General features: G+C 31.7%; 2 protein-coding genes across 2 annotated transcripts; both read left to right on the top strand.

Annotated features, from left to right (window-relative positions):
• Positions 1 to 1,900: 1,900 nt before the first annotated feature.
• On the top strand, positions 1,901 to 7,952 carry LOC120181825 (signal peptide peptidase-like 5). The gene is made up of 4 exons (XM_039186875.1): positions 1,901 to 1,907; positions 5,342 to 5,458; positions 6,584 to 6,741; positions 7,783 to 7,952. Exons 2-4 carry the CDS (start codon positions 5,353 to 5,355, stop codon positions 7,927 to 7,929), a joined length of 411 nt encoding a protein of 136 aa, XP_039042806.1. The 5' UTR covers positions 1,901 to 1,907; positions 5,342 to 5,352; the 3' UTR covers positions 7,930 to 7,952.
• A 1,618-nt stretch (positions 7,953 to 9,570) lies between these two features.
• Positions 9,571 to 12,464, top strand: LOC120181824 (transcription factor bHLH128-like). The gene is made up of 5 exons (XM_039186874.1): positions 9,571 to 9,911; positions 10,155 to 10,286; positions 11,204 to 11,269; positions 11,431 to 11,499; positions 12,234 to 12,464. The coding sequence occupies exons 1-5, from the start codon at positions 9,603 to 9,605 to the stop codon at positions 12,285 to 12,287; spliced, it is 630 nt and encodes a 209-aa protein (XP_039042805.1). The 5' UTR covers positions 9,571 to 9,602; the 3' UTR covers positions 12,288 to 12,464.
• The last annotated feature ends 13,565 nt before the right edge of the window (positions 12,465 to 26,029 follow it).

Here is a 26,029-nt window from a genome sequence, read left to right as displayed (position 1 = left end):
CATGTAACAATGCTATCGAATCAGTAATTTTGTTTGTCATCTCCTTTTTTTGAAAAAAATAGTAAAGTACACAAATGATCCCTCGAATATAAATATTTTTTATTAAGTCTCTCAACTATTAAAAGTTACAAGATGATCCTCTGACTATAGAATGTTGCTTTGTTAAATCCCTTAATTATTAAAAGTTACAAAATGATCACTCGACTATTCATTATATTTCAAACTCGTTCTTTTTTTGTTAAAAGGTTGACGGTTGTCTAAGTTGGAAGTTAACATGATGACTAAGATATGATAGTCGTTTGAGATTTTGGGATAAGATTTTATCATATAACAGTCAACATGTTAACATTCAGCTCAAAATATCGTCAACTTTTAATGGAAAATGATAAGTTTGGAACATAATAAATAGTTAAATGATCATTTTATAACTTTTAATAGTCTAGTGACTCAATAAAGTAACACTCTAACTTTTAAAGTTAAAGGACTTAACAAAACAATATTTTATAGTCAATGGACCATTTATGTACTTTACCCAAAAAATATTATTGGCATTTACATCATTGGTAAATGCTCTTGCTTTGTGTTTTATTAAAGGGTAAAGTACACAAGTTGTCCTTCGATTATGGGCAATATTTGTTAAGTTCATCGAATATTATAAGTTACAAAATGATCTTTTATTATAGATCGTTGTTTTGTTGAGTCCCTCGATTATTAAAAGTTATAAATGGTCACACGACTATTCATATTTTTCAATTTCTGTTAAAAATTTAACTACGATCTGAGATATATGTTAACATGTTGATTGAGATATAATAAAGTATGATCCTAGAATCTTAAAAGATTATCATATCTCAGTTAGCATGTTAACGTCCAACTCAATCGACCGTCAATCTTTTAACAAAAAAATGAAGAGTTTAGAACATATGAATAGTCAGGTGACCATTTTGTAACTTTCAATAGTCGAAGAACTTAACAAAGTAATATCTTATAATTGAGAGATCATTTATAACTTTTAATAGTCGGGTAGTTCAATAAAACAACATCATAGTTGGGATCATTTGTGTAGTCAACCCTCTATTAAATTGCACTTGATTTAATAGCTCGAAGCACTGGTCAGAGTTTAAATTCTGAGCAAACAGGGTTAGGAGGTCACGCCGTAAGGAGTCTCTCCAAAACCCAATTTGGAAATTAATGTTGGTGTGGATAGATAGATTATGTTATTGATTTCCGTAGGATTTGTCGTGGACAATGGGGATATTTGTTGCTACCAACTTGCGTTGTTGGTTGTGAATTAGGCAAATTATTACAAAAGTTATTCTCGGTAAAACAATTCAGATGATATGTTAATAGTGTGTGTTTGCCCTATTTCCTTAATAATTCAGTTCAAATCTTGCAGGCCATGGTGAGGATATGGATTGATGGTGATGAAGGTGAATATATGACTGGGTTAACGGCAAGCTTTGGAGCGAAATTGGCCGAGGAAAAAGACAAAAGTCCCAAATCGACTCCTGTTTTCTCAAATCCCCTAACTGGCTGTTCTACTACTTCTTCTTCAAAGGTTTTGTCTCAATTTACTGTCTTCTCTCAATTTTTTCAACTTTCTTCTCCAATAACTGTTTGGCATTGTTTATTTATTATTATGAGTTAAGTGCATCCTTGTTTGATTGAGTTAAACATGTGGAAGAGATGACAATTTACTAAACTTTGAATAATTCTTAATAGTTTCATAAGCACTACCCTCTGATGTAAGCCGAATGAAAATTTTTAAAACATCACGGACAGAATATTTTGATTACAGCTATCTGGCGCTGTGGCCTTGTCTAAACGTGGTGATTGTGACTTTGTAACTAAGGCCAAAGTTGCAGTCAGGAGGTGCTGCAGCCTTGCTGGTGATAATGACAAAGAAGGTTATAAATTTTGTATTTTAAACTTATTTTGAACTTCAATTGGATCGTTTCTGTAACACCCCAACCCGTACCCGACCCGGATACGAGTCCGAAGTGTCACATTGACTTTTCAAACTTTGATTCTTGACAAAATTCAAAGAAAATTTAAAACTTTCCTTAGAGTAAAAGCAATTTAGTTACGTAATTTGACCACAATAACCAAAATCGTTCAGAGCATATTTAACTCAATTAATTAGTACATGCCAACTATATTCAAAATAACAAAAATCAATTAACTCATCTATTTTCTGATCTGAAATCTTGTAAGGGAGATGCTGACCTGTGCTACTCTTCACAGCTTCCATAATCACTTTCTGTAACCTGCGTGTGAAACACTCACACGCTAAATCGATGACTTAGTGAGGCATAAAGAAAACACATCTAATGGAATTCATACCCACTAATCATGCATGACTGTTTTATGCTATCAAATTATACAACTCATTTACATATATTCATGTATATTATGTAACAGATACCATAACCCCTATCACACATATATCATATCATGCACACATCATATCACCAATCATATACATATATCACATACATTGTTCTCATATCACCAAGACATATATGCACTTCTACCCTGTCACGAGAAATACACATATCATTATATCAAATTATGTTCTCTTTTCAAAGCCCATGTACACATGTGAGAACTATAGATATGTGAGTCTATAGAGGTTGTGCACTATGCTGTCACCACAGCTCATATAATTGCACCGAAGTGCCACGTAGAATTGCACCGGAGTGCCGCGTAGAATTACACCGTAGTGCCATATAATAATGTCCATAAGGACTACATATCATTCCTTAAGAATCATATACATATACTAGGGATCAAGTATGTGTCTCACCAGACTTCACACATGTTCCAAAGAATACATATATGTCCCGAAGGACCGCGTAGACCCTCAACTCTTGGCATGCCAACTATACCCCTAGCTCTCAAGACACATAACATGGGCATTTTCTTTTATACTTATCATTTCACATAACACATAGTTCAATTACTCATAGAATATTTTCATATGAGTCACATTTACATGTCACATAGCTTATATACTTTCTCACGTAGTTCCATAGATCCATATCACATAACATATATCCCAAAGTGCACATAATCATATATATATCATATAGCTTAGATCATTTCTCAGATATTCATATAAACATACATATCATATCTTGTTCACATATGATCATATATGCTTCATATAACACATAGAAACACCTAGAACACTTTCTCATAGCTTATATCAATTTTCAGAGTCCTTTCATATTACCTGATGATATATATCATATAGATATATAATAACGGATATCATATTATCTACCTTATGCTCCATTTCTTTGTGTTCCCTTAGATTATAAATTATGTCGTATTTCTAAACATATATCATTTAATAGTATTTTTATTTAGGTACTAATTTAATCTCTTTACTTAATTCAATTTCATATATTCATTATAATCTTTTCATATAGCTCCATTATACTAATTCTCATAATAAATCATACCACTATGTACTTGTCCAACTCATGTTTCCATTATGCATATACTGTTACCCATGTTTACCTAGTTCATATCACTTCTATAAACTCACTTTCATCATATTTTCCTATTATTACATATTTTATCTCATAACCATGTATCCACATAATCTTATATTTCATTATCATATTACATATATTTGTTCTCCTATGACTCTTAATAAACATCTATTTATATTTCCCTACATCTCTCGACTTATCTTCTATATTCCTATAATTTCATAACTTATTTTATATCATTTTCCCTTTTATTCACATAAACCATCTATTTATTTAGTTCAATTTCTCATGACTTCCACAATACTCTTTAATAAAACTTTGTAGCTCTTCACTTTAATACATAAACCATAGTTTCCTTTAATTTATCAATCTTCTCTATATAACTTATGTATCCTTATTTATGCCCTCGAATTCATACTATTCTCTTAGAGTCTCATAACATTTCTCGTATAATCACTTATACCTTATCATATGACTTATACTTGATTATCTTATTCTCTCATGTTCATTTCATTTCTTATAACTCTATCATATAACTTATTCCATGTTCTTCCATTATTACCTAATAAAATCTTACATAAATCATATATCATATACAAAGCATATTATTATCTTTAGTCATGCATACATACAATCAATGTAATACATATAATCACATATAGTTATAACCAACACATAATCATGTCTATGACTTCATGCATATTACTCTAGGAAATAGACTCATCGCAAGTCTTATTTCCATTAAACACTACATGTCACTAGTATGCACTCACCTTGGCCTCACTAGTCAATTCCAATATCTTATCTTTCCCTTGATCGATCTTACTTGCCAAATGTTCCGGAATTGCTTTATGCGCAGAATCTACATAAATGTACATTTTGAGGCAATCATTAGATACCTACACCTTGTAGTTGGATACTAGCAACTTAAACGAACTTATTAAACCAATATTTACAATTTTCCTTTAGGGGGAATCGGTTCCCTACTATGGGGGTATCGATTCCCTCATGACATTCTGGAAATGTTGTTCGTTTGAAGGGGTATCGGTTCCCCTTGAATGGGTACCGATTCCCCTTGCCCATAAATCATATTTTTAACTCGAAAATTACTTCATTTCCTCTCAAACACTTCATATATCACCCTTTTCATTCTTAACTCTAGTACACATACTTAAACCAATCTATATTCATTTATTTCATCTTAAACCTCAAAATCCTATCTTCCATATGAGATTCAAGAATCATACCAAATTTTCGATGTGTTCTAATTCCAATTCTAACACTTCATACTTCTTAATTAGATTGATGACAAGTCAAATTCATCCATAAAACTTCAACAACCATACCATATCAAAATTTCATCTTAAAACTCATATTGCAAATTCCTTCTTAATTCCTTTATCTTATTGTTTAAATCTCATATAAGCTTTCCTTAAGCTTATTTAATACCCAAAGAATCAAAACTAAGCTTAAAACTCAAGAATTAACCAACTGAAATTAAACTTACCTATTGTAGCTAAGCCCCACGTGAAGAAGAGAAAGCAAGAAGAAGAAAGCTTCCAGATAGCTCTCTTCCCACGTTTTTCACTCTTATAAAAGGGGGAAGAATATCTTTTAAAGGAAAAGACCATAATACCCTTAATTTCCTTTAATAATTACTAAATAACCTTCATTATATATTCAAATAATCATTGAATTATTCATTCTTCTACTTTAGTCATCAAATTCTGAAACTTTTCAATTTAGTCACTAACCCGGTATTGCGGATGTTACAGTTTCATTAAAGGAATGTAATGGTTTATTAGTCTCTTACATAAGCTTTCTTTTCAATATTTGTCTAGTGGTTGAAAATATGGATTGTTCTGATGATGGTACTCCTTTAAATATTTCGATACCTGTTGTGATGGTTCCAAAATCTGTGGGAGACGACCTTAAAAAAACTATGGCGAACAAGTGTGGTAAGCTCTTGACCTCACATGATATTTTTTTCCCCGTTTATTTTTGTTCTTCAGATGCATATGGGATCATTTCTAAATTATTGTAAACAAGATATCCTGTTCAAAGAGTGGTTTGTAATGTTCTAGGATGGAATGCAACTATTTGATTAAGCTGTTAAGGCTTAATTGAGTGACTTTAGTGTAAATATATGTCTGTCCTTTTTTTGACAAAACATTTTCAAGAAACATTTTATCACCCTTTAATCAGGTAAATAAAGAATTTTAATGGTTTAGATATAAATGACGGAATTCATTCCATTAATATAAGTTTTCATTTTGCAATTATAAACTTGTAATATAAGAATTTATGGCTTTCTGCTTTTTTCTTGAAAGCAAACTTAAGCTTTACATGAACTTTCCCTAGAATAGTATTCTTTTTTTTTCTCGAATTTTCAAGCAGGCAGTAATATAACTGGGGATTTAAGAGTAGAATGTCTTAGTAAGAAAGATAATTCAGGTCTGATTTGAATGTGGTTATTTTTTAGCAGAGGCTTTGAGGTGCTGGAATTTTCTGCTTGCTAATAATTAAGCCAGAGAAAGTTAAGAAAAGAAGTAAATTACAGGTAGAGAGAGTCATATATCTTGAATAGCTATTGCAGGTTGCCCTTCTTCGTGCTTCAGTTTGTATCGTTTTTTTCCTGAACAAGGTTCATGATTTTAATGTCCATATATTTATAGTCCCTCTCTCTTTATTTTATTGTATTTTCCTTCTGAAGCCCTACAGCCTAATTCCTCATTGGGTTTAACCTTGGTTGCTATTATAGGTTCTAGCTCTTAGTCAAGTTTCACACTTAAGTTCTCTTCTTGAGGTTTTCTTTTGTGTTGGTTCTTTATTTGTGGTTCACACTTTCGCTATTTCCCTGGGGCAATAGTCCACACTTGCATTTACAAGGATAAAATTTTGTCTATATATTTTACATGAAAATAAAAGAGCACTATGGTTTATTAGATCTTTTATAACCTGTTGTTCGTCTTTGCGTGTTGGTTTTAGCTTTGGGTATATTTAAATGAAAAATCCTTGAATCTTTTAGGTTTATTTTAATATGAAGATTCATGTAAACCAAATCATGCTAGTTTTTGATGCAGTTGAACTCTTAATATATGCACCAACTCGTTCCATCGTGGATGCCTCAGTGGTATTTTTGTGGGCAATGTCTGTTGGCACTCTTATTACTGCTTCACTTTGGCAAGAGTTTGGAACTTCAGAGCAACCTGATCAACACTGTGACGAATCATCACTGAAGGTTTGCCACAATCTAGTGCTATCATTATATGAAGTTCATAGTTGCATTTTGTATATTTATGTGTCCTAGAGATATTTGTTGATAGGGAATAATTGGTTATAATGTGCTTGACTAACATGTTCTCTATTGGTGCTCATAATCAACTTGTGCTGTTTTTAAAGTTTAGGTGATTATTTGTATAACAGTTTTTTATCCAAAGTATGTTCGTAGAGGTCCTCAGTTACTGTTCTCTCTGATTGGTTTGTGGCCTCCTAGACGTCATACACTTAGATTTTTCTTTTTCTAGATATTTTTATATTATCCAATGAGTTGATGTTCATGATTAGCATCCTTACAGTTTCTACTTCCTCATATATCTACAATGACAATTTGATGGGTTGAATGGTGTTCGTTCCATTGTTGCAATTAAATGTTTTCTGTTCACACATGACACTGTAATGAGATCTATTTGAGCTATGGTCCTTTGCCAGGAATTAGGAGAATATATATGCAATTGATGCTACACCATCAATCCTTATTTTATGCAAAGCTTTCTTTAAAAGTTCTGAATTTGAACAGATGAAGCACGGTTCAAAATGTAATTTATATATGAAATGGCCTCAGCAGTTCTGTAAGTTTTAACTATTGAAATTCTTTTTGATACATCTAACTCAATAACTAATTACTTCTAAATGTAATTTATATATGAAATATCTTATTTTATGTTATATTATGTGGGTATGATAGATGGTTAACTTGTCTCCCTGTAAGCAATTACCCCTGAAACTTTTGGACATGTTACTCATAAATTACATCAAAAGACCTTAGATGCTTGTAGAATTTCAGTTCTCATTCATCTAACCTCAGCACTTTCAAAGAAAACTGGTTTATTGTTACTTGTATTTCTTGTGTGTGAAGAAACCATATCCGTTTTATGTTAGTTTCTCCCTTCCTTATATTAGTATATCTGAATCTTCAGTTTCTTTTTGTTTCTATGATTTTAGCATCACGTCTGATTATTGGAGGAATTTAAGTGATATCTTTTTCCTTCTGTTGCCTTAGGAACCATCCAATACTGGAACAGGGAGTGGTGGTGATAAGGAAACCCTTGATATTACTGTAAAGGGTGCAATAATTTTTGTGATATTAGCATCTGTTTTTCTGTTGCTACTCTTCTTTTTCATGTGGCATGGTTTCTCTGGGTGCTGATTGTACTCTTCTGCATCGGTGGTGTTCAGGTACCATAGTTTTGCTTCTAATTTCTTTGTTTTCCCTTATGTTTTCTTTTTATCACTTTATGCTTGTATGCTTGTTGACTCTACCGATGGTCAGACATGGCATGTTAAAAGTAAACTACACCTCTAAGTTATTGGTTTGTCCCTGTTTTCTTACATTTTTTTACTCGCTGTTTGCAAAATGGAAATACAATGCAGAAAATATTAGCACCTCCAAATATATATATCCATAGCTAATAAATACATACAAGTGTTTTTAAGAAATGCTTGAGTGATAGGTTTAATGTTGTACTTCTGCATGCTTCTGTGGGAACCATGCATATGAACGGTATTGAAATAGCTATTTTTTTCCTTTTGGTATTAAAAAATTAGCTATATATATACATTTCATAGTGATATATTATCTTATTAACCCTTGTGTATTTTTTTGTATCCAGGGGATACACACAGTCATTATGACTCCTATAGAAAGGTATGCTTATAACTTTGATTATCGCTACCAAACCTGTCAAATAGTTGTTTTACAAGATTTAATCCTCTATTTTAATCCTTAGCAAAAATAAAAATTCTATTTTAATCCTCTAAAAAATTATTAGTCTAAGTTAATTTTGTTTAACACAGTTATTAGTTTTGGTCTCCATAAATTTTATAATTTCATCTCAATCTTCCAAACTTAACATTCTAACTTCACCATTACCTAAAGAGGTAAATTTATCTTTTCCTTTTCAAGATATTTTATATATTTGAAAGATCTTTAATCATAATTCCTTATTCTCATATCCAAATATAATATTAAATACAAATATAGATAATAAGTGGTTTAGAAAAATAAATAAAGAATTAAGAGTAATATATTTCTCGATGAAACCGTACATTCAAAAGGATAGTTATTTGAAGTCATTAAACGGTTTCAGTAGTTAAAAAAGGGTTTCATTAGTTAAAAAGGGTGTTGTTCTTTCTGAGATTCTGATTAACATCTATATTTATAGGTATATATGCATTGTCAATGATTAAGAAAGATTCTAAATAAATATATCTTATAAATTATAATCATTCTAAAGTATTTTAAAAAAAATAATCCTTTATTAAAAAAGTTATATGTTTATGCTTTTAAATTTTATAAGTTTATTTTATATTGTTTTTGTTCTATTTTTTCAAAAAAAAAGTATTTTTTACGTCATTTATATATAAAATATCAGATTTGAAAATAAAGATAAAATCATTCAAGGACTTTCTAGGATATGAATGTTTTTTTTAGAGAAATTTAAATAAACACATATCATACCCATTTTTTAGAGTTTAGGAGTTTGATCTTACTGTATATATTAATAACTTTATATCAGAATGCATGTTTACGATTTTACTTTTAAAACTAACACTTAAATAACGATACCCATCAAGTGGCCTCACTGGTTAAAATGATTGTTGTTCTTTCTAGAGGTTTTAAGTTCGAGTAGCTCAGTCTGTAGGATGTGTGCGTTGTAGATTCTATTGGTTCAAATAAACTATATATTTCTTAATCTATTTTGAACTCGGGCATGAATATCAAATTTGGATACGTGTCTGATACAGAAAGTTTTGGACATGAAGTTTATGTTATGTTGCAGAAAAAAACTAAAAAAGATCATTGCAGGTTTTAGTGTTACAATGGGCAACAGAGACTATAGCTCTCAAGGCAGTGCTAACGGTAGTCATGGAGTGTCAAGGCTGAAGTCCCAATTGAGTTTCACTAGACAAGATTCTCTTTCTCAGATCTCTGAAGTAACTGAGAATCTTGTTGATGGTGTCAACTCTAACAGTAACCACCAAAATGCTGCACATTCATTTGCTGCTGCTGGCTTTGGAATAGATTCATGGGATAATACAAACTCCATTGTGTTTTCTGCCTCACCAAGCAAGAGGGCTAAAAATATCGATGTCGATATTTACAACTGTCTGAATGCCTTGGACACTCAGGTACCATTCATGGAAAAATAACTTAATGGCGCTTGTTTCCCGTGAAAATGAACTTTTAGGAGGCTTTTATTTCTCATTCTTTGCCCAATATGGTTGTTTGCCAAATAAGAGCATGATTTGCAGCTAACAGTAGCGCCATTGATTTAGCTTGTCATCACATGGATGGATATCAAAGTGCTTTACAATCATGCCATTTACTTCTCAGTATTGACCTCATATGTTCCCATTTGATCTTGATTTCAGTTTAGCTTGCCCCAAACAACACTTGAGATGGCCACGGTTGAACAGCTGCTACATATTCCTGAAGATTCTGTGCCTTGTAAAATCCGAGCCAAGCGTGGCTGTGCGACTCATCCTCGAAGCATTGCTGAAAGAGTAAGTTAAGATTTAAGAGAGGTTGCTATAGCTGCTCAGAAATCGAATTGTTTATTTTTAGCAAAATCTAAAGATGTCAGTGAAGGTTCATAAGACCAACCTATAGCCTTTTAGAATAGCCAGTTCTATCAAGCTGCAAGTTCTGTCTCAGAAAGTTCAACTTTCTTATATGCCTTGCACATATGGAAAAATTTTCAGGCATATCAACTGTTGTCGGTGCTGTGGTTTAGGATGCATCCATGTGTCCTTTTTTGTTATTGTTCCTTTGTAGGTAAAATACACAAATGATCCCCGACTATAGGGTGATATTTTGTTTATCCCCCAACTATTTGAAAATACAAAATGGTCCCTCGACTATAGGGCATTGCTTAGTTGAGTCTCCTAATTATTAAAAATTACAAAATGGTCATCTGACTATTCATATGTTCCAAGCTCGTTATTTTCCGTTAAAAGATAGACTACAGTCTGAGCTGAACATTAACCTGTTGAATGGGATATGATAAAATCTGATCTTAAAATCTCAAAAGACTATCATATCTCAGTTAGCATATTAACGTCCAACCCATACGACTGCCAATTTTTTAACGAAAAATGACGAGTTTGGAACATATGAATAGCCAGGTGACCATTTTGTCACTTTTAATAGTCAGGGTACTCAACAAAGTAAGGTCGGAGATCATCTGTGTACTTTACCGTTCTTTGTACCGGACACATGGATGTATCCTGAATTCGCTTGTGGAATTTTTTTTCATTCCACTCTGTGCATAGAATACTTATTCTGTATCTACTTCACGGTATGTAATACACAGTTACAGTTGGTTATTAAGATGCAAGAGGAAAGCGTATCAATATGCATTAATCCTCTAAAGAATGATAAATAAAATCGAGCATCATTAAAACTTCATATATGTGTACAGGAGAGAAGAACAAGAATAAGTGGGAAGCTGAAGAAATTACAGGAGCTTGTTCCTAACATGGATAAGGTAATCACATATATATTTCTATTCTAGTCCTTGTATTGAATCTATATATATGTTGCTTCAAATCATTCATTACCTTGTGAAGGTTTTGAAGCTAGCTTGAAAAAAAGGTCCAAAATTTTATTTCAGATAAAAAATGACATATCTTTAAAATCTTCTTGCAGCAAACAAGCTACGCAGATATGCTGGACTTGGCTGTGCAGCATATTAAAGGTCTTCAAAATGAAGTTCAGGTTTGTAAATATGTCATGCTGAGTTTCAAACATCATCATTATGATCCTCCTTCACATGATAGATTGCATTTTTGCAGTGGTAGTGGCATCGAATCTATCTATGATATGCATGTGCATGGTAGAGTACATTCAATTTAACTTCTCTTGGCCAAAAAAGTATCTTCAAGGCTTGGAATCCAAGCAGGGACGAAACTATGTGGGGATTGAGAGAGACAGAGATGGACCGAAGGGACGACCCCTAAAAATTTTAAATTTATATATATTTTAGATATTTTATTTTTATAAATTCGTCCCCCTTAAAATTTCATAAGTTGTCCCTCTTATCATAAAATTACAGGTCTGTCCTTGAAGAGAATTTCCCCCACCATAACTTTTATAGTTATTAAGTTTGTTTTTTGAAGTTAGATATTCTGGGATGATTACAAGGTAGTATTCGTTCAGAATTTTTCTTAGCCTATTAACAACTCTCATGCATTCATGTAGCTGCTCAAACTCGGGTTTTCCAGATAGAACAATATCTCCTTTTACCACACTAAGTTCAATCAATGGGTTAAAAAGTCATTGAATCAAAGTGGATAATAACGTTAAGTATAAGCATTCTCCAAATCAAGTTGTCCTAAATTTGGGGTCAGTTGTAAACTACTTTGCCTTTAGAATATGTTTAAAATGGCTTTCAACTCCAACATGTGTTTTCTTCGAGTTTATGTTTAACATTTATAACTCTCCCTTTGCAGAAACTCCACAAAGAATTGGAAACCTGTACATGCGGGTGCAAACAAAGCTTATGATGTTTGCTAAACAGGTTTAAGGAAACAAAGAACTTGTCTAATTTCCCAGTTTTGAAGCCAATACCAATTTAGCTTGCTTAGCTCGACTTAATAATGTAAAAAGTAGAGGGAAAAAACTCGAAAATGTATATAAATGGACTGACATTGTTTCCCTTGTTTGAGAAGTTATTGAATTGGAAAATGGGGAAAAAAAGGCAAATTGTTCCAAATTCCTTTATTAAAATTATGTGTCTGTCAAATAACATATGTTTTGGTTAAGAGTTCGAGTTGACATGTTTTCCCTGTTAAATTTCAGTGTCTGTCATGTAACATATATTTTGGCATTTATATTTTAGTTGGGAATGAAGAATTCTGTTGACATGTTTGGGTATTTGATTTGATATTTAGGGTTTATTTATATACATCTGTAGTGGTTTCCTTTTCGGTGTAGAAAGGTTGCAATTTAGGATTGGGGAAGGTTAAATGAAACTGCAATAATTTGAATTTCGTAATGTAATATCTGATCAAACATAACTTTTAATTATTTGATATTAAACATTTATATTCTTAGAACTCATGATGTTCAAATTCGAGACCTCAACGAATAACAATTTTTTTATCACCACCGAAATCGTTGAATCAATCGATTAAAATTATTGCATGATATAATTTGATTAAAATCAATTGATTAAAATTATTGCATTACATAATTTGATTGGTATTTTTTCATTTATGAGAGATGTTAAAAATAAAACAATTAAAATAATATTTGGAAATTTTTTGGACAACTTGGTTGCCATACCCAACGGTCAACACCGAACCTGCCACTTTAATTACAAACAGAACGTGTTTCCCTCTAAAGTAATCGAAGAGAGAGAGAGAGAGAAATAAATAAATTTAGCTTACATAGAAAAAAGATATTTTTTTCCTTCTTCAATGCATTCTCATCATGGTTTTAAGAATCAGATCGATTAGCGAATCGGTCATGTTATCGGTTCACTGATTTAATCGGTCGAATCGGTCTGACCGGTCGGAAGAACCGAACGACGTCATAATAATTAAAAAATTAAATAAAAATACCAAAAATATTTAATAAAAAATAATTTTGTATATCACAAGTCATATTCAAAGCAAGTCATAACATATATGAGTTAAAAACCATAAAATCAAGTGAAACAAAATGATTCAAATTAACTACAACATAATATTTAAGGTAAAACATATTAAATAATAAATATAATTATATAACTATAATTAAAAAATAAATTTGGGGCTAAAAAAATCATAATAAAATGATATTGTTTAGTTTAATTTTTTTTAAAAACAATCTCACATGGCTAAGAAACATAGAAGAACATCTCAAAAGTGAGTAAAAATATGAGAACAAAACAATCCCACATGGCTAAGAAACATAGAAGAGCATCCCAACTAACGTCTATAAATAATAGAGGTAATTTGACATTCAAAATCATAGAGACTTTTGGTGAGCATAAAGTGAACTATTTTTTCACTTCAATCAAACTCGAATTTTAGGCTTCAATCGAGCTTCTAATTTTTTTTTAGTTCAAGCCTTTTCGAGTTCAAGTTTCAATATTATATTTCGAATTCGAGTTGAACTTGATAATTTTTAGTCCGTGAGTTTGAGTCGAGTTGAGCTTACTTTTAAAGTTTGAGTCGAGCTCAGCAATACTCGAGTTCGACTTGGCTCGTTTAACAAACGACGTCGTTTGGTTTATTTTAAAAAAAAAAAAAACAAAATTGGCGGTTTTTCCCAGTTTTCAGCCGGTCTGGTTCGAACGGTTCAACGGTTCTGGCCGGTTCACTAGAAGCGGTTCAACCGATTTAGTTTGAACCGGACTAGGCAACGATTACCGGTTGAACCGACTGATCCGGTCCGATTTGATTTTCAAAACAATGATTCTCATGCATCGATTTTCTTTAACAAAGAGAAAGTGAAAGTGGAAGAATTTATTAATTCCCTTTTTCATGGATCAATATTTGCCACACCACCATGTCGTTTTCTCCGCCAAATCGATGTCGGATCCCAGCGGCTCTTTCATTTTTACTTTTTATCGTTTTATCATTTGTTGTTACTGTCTTCGTTGTATCACCTTCATGTAACAATGCTATCGAATCAGTAATTTTGTTTGTCATCTCCTTTTTTGAAAAAAATAGTAAAGTACACAAATGATCCCTCGAATATAAATATTTTTTATTAAGTCTCTCAACTATTAAAAGTTACAAGATGATCCTCTGACTATAGAATGTTGCTTTGTTAAATCCCTTAATTATTAAAAGTTACAAAATGATCACTCGACTATTCATTATATTTCAAACTCGTTCTTTTTTGTTAAAAGGTTGACGGTTGTCTAAGTTGGAAGTTAACATGATGACTAAGATATGATAGTCGTTTGAGATTTTGGGATAAGATTTTATCATATAACAGTCAACATGTTAACATTCAGCTCAAAATATCGTCAACTTTTAATGGAAAATGATAAGTTTGGAACATAATAAATAGTTAAATGATCATTTTATAACTTTTAATAGTCTAGTGACTCAATAAAGTAACACTCTAACTTTTAAAGTTAAAGGACTTAACAAAACAATATTTTATAGTCAATGGACCATTTATGTACTTTACCCAAAAAATATTATTGGCATTTACATCATTGGTAAATGCTCTTGCTTTGTGTTTTATTAAAGGGTAAAGTACACAAGTTGTCCTTCGATTATGGGCAATATTTTGTTAAGTTCATCGAATATTATAAGTTACAAAATGATCTTTTATTATAGATCGTTGTTTTGTTGAGTCCCTCGATTATTAAAAGTTATAAATGGTCACACGACTATTCATATTTTTCAATTTCTGTTAAAAATTTAACTACGATCTGAGATATATGTTAACATGTTGATTGAGATATAATAAAGTATGATCCTAGAATCTTAAAAGATTATCATATCTCAGTTAGCATGTTAACGTCCAACTCAATCGACCGTCAATCTTTTAACAAAAAAATGAAGAGTTTAGAACATATGAATAGTCAGGTGACCATTTTGTAACTTTCAATAGTCGAAGAACTTAACAAAGTAATATCTTATAATTGAGAGATCATTTATAACTTTTAATAGTCGGGTAGTTCAATAAAACAACATCATAGTTGGGATCATTTGTGTAGTCAACCCTCTATTAAATTGCACTTGATTTAATAGCTCGAAGCACTGGTCAGAGTTTAAATTCTGAGCAAACAGGGTTAGGAGGTCACGCCGTAAGGAGTCTCTCCAAAACCCAATTTGGAAATTAATGTTGGTGTGGATAGATAGATTATGTTATTGATTTCCGTAGGATTTGTCGTGGACAATGGGGATATTTGTTGCTACCAACTTGCGTTGTTGGTTGTGAATTAGGCAAATTATTACAAAAGTTATTCTCGGTAAAACAATTCAGATGATATGTTAATAGTGTGTGTTTGCCCTATTTCCTTAATAATTCAGTTCAAATCTTGCAGGCCATGGTGAGGATATGGATTGATGGTGATGAAGGTGAATATATGACTGGGTTAACGGCAAGCTTTGGAGCGAAATTGGCCGAGGAAAAAGACAAAAGTCCCAAATCGACTCCTGTTTTCTCAAATCCCCTAACTGGCTGTTCTACTACTTCTTCTTCAAAGGTTTTGTCTCAATTTACTGTCTTCTCTCAATTTTTTTCAACTTTCTTCTCCAATAACTGTTTGGCATTGTTTATTTATTATTATGAGTTAAGTGCATCCTTGTTTGATTGAGTTAAACATGTGGAAGAGATGACAATTTACTAAACTTTTGAATAATTCTTAATAGTTTCATAAGCACTACCCTCTGATGTAAGCCGAATGAAAATTTTTAAAACATCACGGACAGAATATTTTGATTACAGCTATCTGGCGCTGTGGCCTTGTCTAAACGTGGTGATTGTGACTTTGTAACTAAGGCCAAAGTTGCAGTCAGGAGGTGCTGCAGCCTTGCTGGTGATAATGACAAAGAAGGTTATAAATTTTGTATTTTAAACTTATTTTGAACTTCAATTGGATCGTTTCTGTAACACCCCAACCCGTACCCGACCCGGATACGAGTCCGAAGTGTCACATTGACTTTTCAAACTTTGATTCTTGACAAAATTCAAAGAAAATTTAAAACTTTCCTTAGAGTAAAAGCAATTTAGTTACGTAATTTGACCACAATAACCAAAATCGTTCAGAGCATATTTAACTCAATTAATTAGTACATGCCAACTATATTCAAAATAACAAAAATCAATTAACTCATCTATTTTCTGATCTGAAATCTTGTAAGGGAGATGCTGACCTGTGCTACTCTTCACAGCTTCCATAATCACTTTCTGTAACCTGCGTGTGAAACACTCACACGCTAAATCGATGACTTAGTGAGGCATAAAGAAAACACATCTAATGGAATTCATACCCACTAATCATGCATGACTGTTTTATGCTATCAAATTATACAACTCATTTACATATATTCATGTATATTATGTAACAGATACCATAACCCCTATCACACATATATCATATCATGCACACATCATATCACCAATCATATACATATATCACATACATTGTTCTCATATCACCAAGACATATATGCACTTCTACCCTGTCACGAGAAATACACATATCATTATATCAAATTATGTTCTCTTTTCAAAGCCCATGTACACATGTGAGAACTATAGATATGTGAGTCTATAGAGGTTGTGCACTATGCTGTCACCACAGCTCATATAATTGCACCGAAGTGCCACGTAGAATTGCACCGGAGTGCCGCGTAGAATTACACCGTAGTGCCATATAATAATGTCCATAAGGACTACATATCATTCCTTAAGAATCATATACATATACTAGGGATCAAGTATGTGTCTCACCAGACTTCACACATGTTCCAAAGAATACATATATGTCCCGAAGGACCGCGTAGACCCTCAACTCTTGGCATGCCAACTATACCCCTAGCTCTCAAGACACATAACATGGGCATTTTCTTTTATACTTATCATTTCACATAACACATAGTTCAATTACTCATAGAATATTTTCATATGAGTCACATTTACATGTCACATAGCTTATATACTTTCTCACGTAGTTCCATAGATCCATATCACATAACATATATCCCAAAGTGCACATAATCACATATATCATATCATATAGCTTAGATCATTTCTCAGATATTCATATAAACATACATATCATATCTTGTTCACATATGATCATATATGCTTCATATAACACATAGAAACACCTAGAACACTTTCTCATAGCTTATATCAATTTTCAGAGTCCTTTCATATTACCTGATGATATATATATCATATAGATATATAATAACGGATATCATATTATCTACCTTATGCTCCATTTCTTTGTGTTCCCTTAGATTATAAATTATGTCGTATTTCTAAACATATATCATTTAATAGTATTTTTATTTAGGTACTAATTTAATCTCTTTACTTAATTCAATTTCATATATTCATTATAATCTTTTCATATAGCTCCATTATACTAATTCTCATAATAAATCATACCACTATGTACTTGTCCAACTCATGTTTCCATTATGCATATACTGTTACCCATGTTTACCTAGTTCATATCACTTCTTATAAACTCACTTTCATCATATTTTCCTATTATTACATATTTTATCTCATAACCATGTATCCACATAATCTTATATTTCATTATCATATTACATATATTTGTTCTCCTATGACTCTTAATAAACATCTATTTATATTTCCCTACATCTCTCGACTTATCTTCTATATTCCTATAATTTCATAACTTATTTTATATCATTTTCCCTTTTTATTCACATAAACCATCTATTTATTTAGTTCAATTTCTCATGACTTCCACAATACTCTTTAATAAAACTTTGTAGCTCTTCACTTTAATACATAAACCATAGTTTCCTTTAATTTATCAATCTTCTCTATATAACTTATGTATCCTTATTTATGCCCTCGAATTCATACTATTCTCTTAGAGTCTCATAACATTTCTCGTATAATCACTTATACCTTATCATATGACTTATACTTGATTATCTTATTCTCTCATGTTCATTTCATTTCTTATAACTCTATCATATAACTTATTCCATGTTCTTCCATTATTACCTAATAAAATCTTACATAAATCATATCATATACAAAGCATATTATTATCTTTAGTCATGCATACATACAATCAATGTAATACATATAATCACATATAGTTATAACCAACACATAATCATGTCTATGACTTCATGCATATTACTCTAGGAAATAGACTCATCGCAAGTCTTATTTCCATTAAACACTACATGTCACTAGTATGCACTCACCTTGGCCTCACTAGTCAATTCCAATCTCTTATCTTTCCCTTGATCGATCTTACTTGCCAAATGTTCCGGAATTGCTTTATGCGCAGAATCTACATAAATGTACATTTTGAGGCAATCATTAGATACCTACACCTTGTAGTTGGATACTAGCAACTTAAACGAACTTATTAAACCAATATTTACAATTTTCCTTTAGGGGGAATCGGTTCCCTACTATGGGGGTATCGATTCCCTCATGACATTCTGGAAATGTTGTTCGTTTGAAGGGGTATCGGTTCCCCTTGAATGGGTACCGATTCCCCTTGCCCATAAATCATATTTTTAACTCGAAAATTACTTCATTTCCTCTCAAACACTTCATATATCATCCCCTTTTCATTCTTAACTCTAGTACACATACTTAAACCAATCTATATTCATTTATTTCATCTTAAACCTCAAAATCCTATCTTCCATATGAGATTCAAGAATCATACCAAATTTTCGATGTGTTCTAATTCCAATTCTAACACTTCATACTTCTTAATTAGATTGATGACAAGTCAAATTCATCCATAAAACTTCAACAACCATACCATATCAAAATTTCATCTTAAAACTCATATTGCAAATTCCTTCTTAATTCCTTTATCTTATTGTTTAAATCTCATATAAGCTTTCCTTAAGCTTATTTAATACCCAAAGAATCAAAACTAAGCTTAAAACTCAAGAATTAACCAACTGAAATTAAACTTACCTATTGTAGCTAAGCCCCACGTGAAGAAGAGAAAGCAAGAAGAAGAAAGCTTCCAGATAGCTCTCTTCCCACGTTTTCACTCTTATAAAAGGGGGAAGAATATCTTTTAAAGGAAAAGACCATAATACCCTTAATTTCCTTTAATAATTACTAAATAACCTTCATTATATATTCAAATAATCATTGAATTATTTCATTCTTCTACTTTAGTCATCAAATTCTGAAACTTTTCAATTTAGTCACTAACCCGGTATTGCGGATGTTACAGTTTCATTAAAGGAATGTAATGGTTTATTAGTCTCTTACATAAGCTTTCTTTTCAATATTTGTCTAGTGGTTGAAAATATGGATTGTTCTGATGATGGTACTCCTTTAAATATTTCGATACCTGTTGTGATGGTTCCAAAATCTGTGGGAGACGACCTTAAAAAACTATGGCGAACAAGCGTGGTAAGCTCTTGACCTCACATGATATTTTTTCCCCCGTTTATTTTTGTTCTTCAGATGCATATGGGATCATTTCTAAATTATTGTAAACAAGATATCCTGTTCAAAGAGTGGTTTGTAATGTTCTAGGATGGAATGCAACTATTTGATTAAGCTGTTAAGGCTTAATTGAGTGACTTTAGTGTAAATATATGTCTGTCCTTTTTTTTGACAAAACATTTTCAAGAAACATTTTATCACCCTTTAATCAGGTAAATAAAGAATTTTAATGGTTTAGATATAAATGACGGAATTCATTCCATTAATATAAGTTTTTCATTTTGCAATTATAAACTTGTAATATAAGAATTTATGGCTTTCTGCTTTTTTCTTGAAAGCAAACTTAAGCTTTACATGAACTTTCCCTAGAATAGTATTCTTTTTTTCTGCAATTAATCACTGGTTTAATCGGTCGAATCGATCTGACCGATCAGAAGAATCGGACGACGACATAATTATTTTAAAAAATAAATAAAAATACCAAAAATATTTAATAAAAAATATTTTTGTATATCACAAGTCATATTCAAAGCAAGTCATAACATATATGAGTTAAAAACCATAAAAATCAAGTGAAACAAAATGATTCAAATTAACTACAACATAATATTTAAGGTAAAACATATTAAATAATAAATATAATTATATAACTATAATTAAAAAATAAATTTGGGGCTAAAAAAATCATAACAAAATGATATTGTTTGGTTTAATTTTTTTTTAAAATAGTCTCACATGGCTAAGAAACATAGAAGAACATCCCAAAAGTCTAAAGAGTAAAAATATGAGAACAAAATAATCTCACATGGCTAAGAAACATAGAAGAGCATCCCAACTAACTTCTATAAATAATAGAGGTAATTTGACATTCAAAATCATGTAGACTTTTGGTGAGCATAAAGTGAATTATTTTTTCACTTCAATCAAGCTCGAATTTTAGGCTTCAATCGAGCTTCTAAATTTTTTTTGAGTTCAAGCCTTTTCGAGTTCAAGTTTCAATATTATATTTTCGAGTTCGAGTTGAACTTGATAATTTTTAGTTCGTGAATTTGAGTCGAGTTGAGATTACTTTTAAAGTTTGAGTCGAGTTAAGCTTACTTTTAAAGTTTGAGTCGAGCTCAGCAATACTCGAGTTCGGCTTGGCTCGTTTAACAAACGACGTCGTTTGGTTTATTTTAAAAAAAAAACAAAATTGGGGATTTTCCCCGGTTTTTTTCGGTTTTCAGCCGGTCCGGTTCGAACGGTTCAACGATTCTGGCCGGTTCACTAGTAACGGTTCAACCGATTTAGTTTGAAACGGACTAGACAACGATTCCCAATTGAACCGGTCGGTCTAATCCGATTTGATTTTCAAAACAATGATTCTCGTGCATCGATTTTCTTTAAAAAGAGAAAGTGAAAGTGGAAGAATTTATTAATTCCCTTTTTCTTGGATCAATATTTGCCACACCACCATGTCGTTTTCTCTGGCAAATCGATGTCGGATTCCAGCGGCTCTTTCATTTTTACTTTTTATCGTTTTATCATTTGTTGTTATTGTCGTCGCTGTATCGCCTTCATGTAACAATACTATCGGATCGGTAATTTTGTTTGTCATCTCTTTTTTTGAAAAAAATGGTAAAGTACACAAATGATCCCTCGAATATAAATATTATTTTATTAAGTCCCTCAACTATTAAAAGTTACAAGATGATCCTCTGACTATAGAATGTTGCTTTGTTAAATCTCTTAACTATTAAAAGTTACAAAATGATCACTCGACTATTCATTATATTTCAAACTCGTTCTTTTTTGTTAAAAGGTTGACGGTTGTCTAAGTTGGAAGTTATCATGATGACTAATATATGATAGTCGTTTGAGATTTTGGGATAAGATTTTATCATATAACAGTCAACATGTTAACATTCAGCTCAAAATATCGTCAACTTTTAATGGAAAATGATAAGTTTGGAACATAATAAATAGTTAAATGATCATTTTATAACTTTTAATAGTCTAGTGACTCAATAAGGTAACACTCTAACTTTTAAAAGTTAAAGGACTTAACAAAGCAATATTCTATAGTCAATGGACCATTTATGTATTTTACCCAAAAAAATATTATTGGCATTTACATCATTGGTAAATGCTCTTGCTTTGTGTTTTATTAAAGGGTAAAGTACACAAGTTGTCCTCCGATTATAGGTAATATTTTGTTAAGTTCATCGAATATTATAAGTTACAAAATGATCCTTTATTATAGGTCGTTGTTTTGTTGAGTCCCTCGATTATTAAAAGTTATAAATGGTCACACGACTATTCATATTTTTCAATTTCTGTTAAAAATTTAACTACGATCTGAGATGGATGTTAACATGTTGATTGAGATACAATAAAGTATTGTAACACCCTCAACCCGTATCCGACCCAGATACAAGTCTGAGGTGTCACATTGACTTTTCTAACTTTAAACTTTTAACGAAAACCAATGAAATTTAAAGCTTTTATTAAAATAACATTGTCACTGTACACGAGTTAACCAAAACAAGACAAAACTAATCAGAGCATTTGTAACTACCACTTTTCTTACATGCCAACACACTACATACAACAAAATACCTACTGTGACTTTACTTCTGATCTGATCGCTGAGTAGAGATAGGTTGATCTGCAAATTCCTATTCTTGATTCTCATGCTCTTCGAAACCTACGTGTAAAAACACTTACACGCTAAGTCATAGACTTAGTGAGGCATAATTACATAATAAAGAATTACTAAAATATAAACAGGTCGTCTACTATCCAAACACAATTATACTATCATACCATCATGTATTATACCACATATGAGCCAATATAAATCATAATAATACCATATTAAGATACAATTATATACATCCTCGTTATGTCTTATTTAAACCCATATACACTATTGAAAACCCAAGGTATACGAGTATTATGAGGTTGTGCACACGTATTCTGTCACCACAGCTCAATGAATGTTCCAAAGGACCTATCCAGAGGTCATAAAGATCCTCGGTAACTATCCAGAGGTCATAAAGATCCTCGGTAACTATCCAGAGGTCATAAAGATCCTCGGTAACTATCTAGAGGTCATAAAGATCCTCGGTAACTGTCCATAGGTCCCGAAGAACCTAGGTAAACTATCCATATGTTCCTTAGAACATAGGTATACTGTCCATATGTCTCGAAAGACATAGGTAGTTCTTTGACTCTTGGCATACCAACTATACTTACAGTTCTCATAACTCATATCATGGCATTGTCTTTTACCTTATTATATATTCATACATCATATCACATTTTTCTTTTTCTATAGCTCTTTATCACATGTTCATATGATCATCTTATTACCTATACCTTTTCATATAACCATTACATACATACATGCATGTCATCATTTATGTTTTTATCATAATCCTATAGTATTATCCTTCATCTCTTTTATATCTTGTTCATTTTTCATCCAATAACTTATATAAATGTATATATATCACGTATACTAGTTCCTAGGTCCCATCACACTAGCATATTTTCATATTTTGTAATCACGTAGTTTATTTTTTTCATATAATTCATGTCACTCCTCATATGATTTCATATTCATATTCTATATTTCATATTCTTTCTTATGTCCTTTTCATACTTCTTATTTCATATTCTTATGAAATCATATTGATCATTTTAACTATTTCACATATTTAACACATTTATCTACATATTTACACAACTCATATAATATATATATATACTGTAACATGTCAATACATATGCTCATTCATACATATAAACCATAACAAACACAGCACACACACTTCATATACCTAATATAGATATCTCGTAACTCATTCATATATAAGCTCTAATCTGGAAAATATACTTACCACAATCTGCATAGTATATCCCATAATGTATATGGTATGAATTCATATCATATTTAATAATATTGAATGAATCATGTATCAAGATATTAAATCTAGACTTATCGCAAGTCTAAAACTGAATATACTAACATAATCCTGTTATGCTCATGCACTCACCTTAGCCTTGTTTGAATTGAATCAATTCTAACCCTTCGATTACTTTGAAGCAAAGTCACGTTCAATATCTACATAAGCATAATTTTCAAGATGATTATCAGATGCCTAAGTCTTGAAATTAACCTCTAATAGCCTACCAATATAAGGGATTAATAGTTTAGTCTCTCTTCTTTCTTCTTCTTTTTTTTCATTATGGGGGAATCGGTTCCCCCCTGGGGGTATCGATTCCCCTCTAGCATTCTAGAAATTCATATTCGTTTGAGGGGGAATCGATTCCCCTTGAATGGGTACCGATTCCCCTAGCCCAGAAATCCCATTTTGAGCTCGAAAATCACCTTATTTCAGCTTAAACCTTCTTATTTCACTTCCTTTAATACTCCTAACTTTAATACACATACTTAAACTTATTTCTATTCCCTAATCACTTCTTTAACTTCAAATCTAGTCATTCCCATGTAATTGCAAAAATTATACTAGTTTTGCAAAATGTTCAAATTCCTATTCTAACACTTCCTATCCCTTAATTGACTTGATGACAAGTCAAATTCAACTTTCAATTCTCAATATAAACTTTATTTCGATATTTCATTCAAAAACTTCAAATCTTTAAATCCTCATAAACTCTTCATTTTGTTGTTTTAAAGCAAATTAATCTTTCCTTAATCTTACTTAGCATATAATAATCAAAACTAAACTTAAATTTCAGCACATAATCAGCTCAAGAGAAAACTCACCTTTGCTTGGCTTCACACGTGAAGAAGAAGAAGAAAAAGAAGGGAACTCTGGAAACCTCTAAACTTTGTTTCCTTCCTTCCACGTGTATCTATATATACCATATATTATTATTATATTTTTCTTTTCTTTACAAATGACCATACTATCCTTTCATTCCTCATTCTTTTCAATTTGATCTTACACCTCATTTCTCATATAAGTCTTTAAACCACTCAATTATTCTAATTTAAATCACCAAATTTTGAAACCTTATAATTTAGTCACTAACCCGGTATTGAGGATGTTACAAATCTCTCATCCTTTTAAGAAAATTCATCCTCGAATTTCCATTACACATATCGATAAGAACATATCTTTCAATGTTCTCATGCTCCTTTCTCTACTTTATCCTATTGCAATTTGTAATGAATGATTTGCTTTCACTTCCCAAAGAACCCAATCCATTTCTAATTACCTTATAACCATACCCAATCTCTTATTCCATCATTCTATAACTCAGAACATAACCCTAAACCTCTTCAAATGTTATTAAACGTATACTTTACGAAATCAATCAATCTTTTCATAACATTATCTACCATTTCCTTACCCCTATCAACTTATAATTCACACTTTACACCCCTTTTTCATTTAATTCCCTATATATATACTCCTTTATAAATCACTATCTCCTTACTTATCCCTTGAGAAATATCTCCATTAGATTAACAGAGAATTAAATTCCCTGAATTCGAATGTAACACTTCTAACATATCTTGTTTACTTTAGCATTGTACCTTAATGGAATTGTCACTACACTATTTCTAAAAAAATGACTTCTAACTAAATTCTCAATTCTCTTACCCATTCTCTACTCTTATATGGTTATACAAGCTCATATCAACTAATATCATAAAGCATTTACTGTACAATAGAAGATACCTGCTATTATCTCTGGATCCTCATTGTCTTCACTGATATTGAGATTATATACTCTAGCCGTAGAGCGCATTTCCTGTTGAGTAGAAAATTCTGTCTGACTTCTTCCTCTACCTCTACCCCGTCCTCTCTGGGATATCGAAGCAGATCGCTCCGACTGCACATGCTTTCCTGTCCCCAATGGACAATCTCTCATGAAATGTCCTATTTCCCCACATCGAAAACAGGCTCCAGATTCAACTCTACATGCCCCACCATGATATCTCTCACAAATATGACAGTGTCTCTGTTGTGCTCTTCCATCACCAGACTTTCCTAATTGAGTCTGTCTAGCTCTCATATGATTTGATCCTCTAGCAGAGGATACCACTGATTCAGACCTTACTTGGTATTAGAACCCATAATCTCTACCTCTCTTGGGTGGTACAGAGCTCGACGAAGCCCCCGTTCTTTTG

This window comes from Hibiscus syriacus, unplaced genomic scaffold (genome assembly GCF_006381635.1).
Source record: "Hibiscus syriacus cultivar Baekdansim isolate YM2019G1 unplaced genomic scaffold, ASM638163v2 tig00112536_pilon, whole genome shotgun sequence".
Lineage (NCBI taxonomy): Eukaryota > Viridiplantae > Streptophyta > Magnoliopsida > Malvales > Malvaceae > Hibiscus > Hibiscus syriacus.
This window is presented reverse-complemented; position numbering and strand designations above follow the sequence as displayed.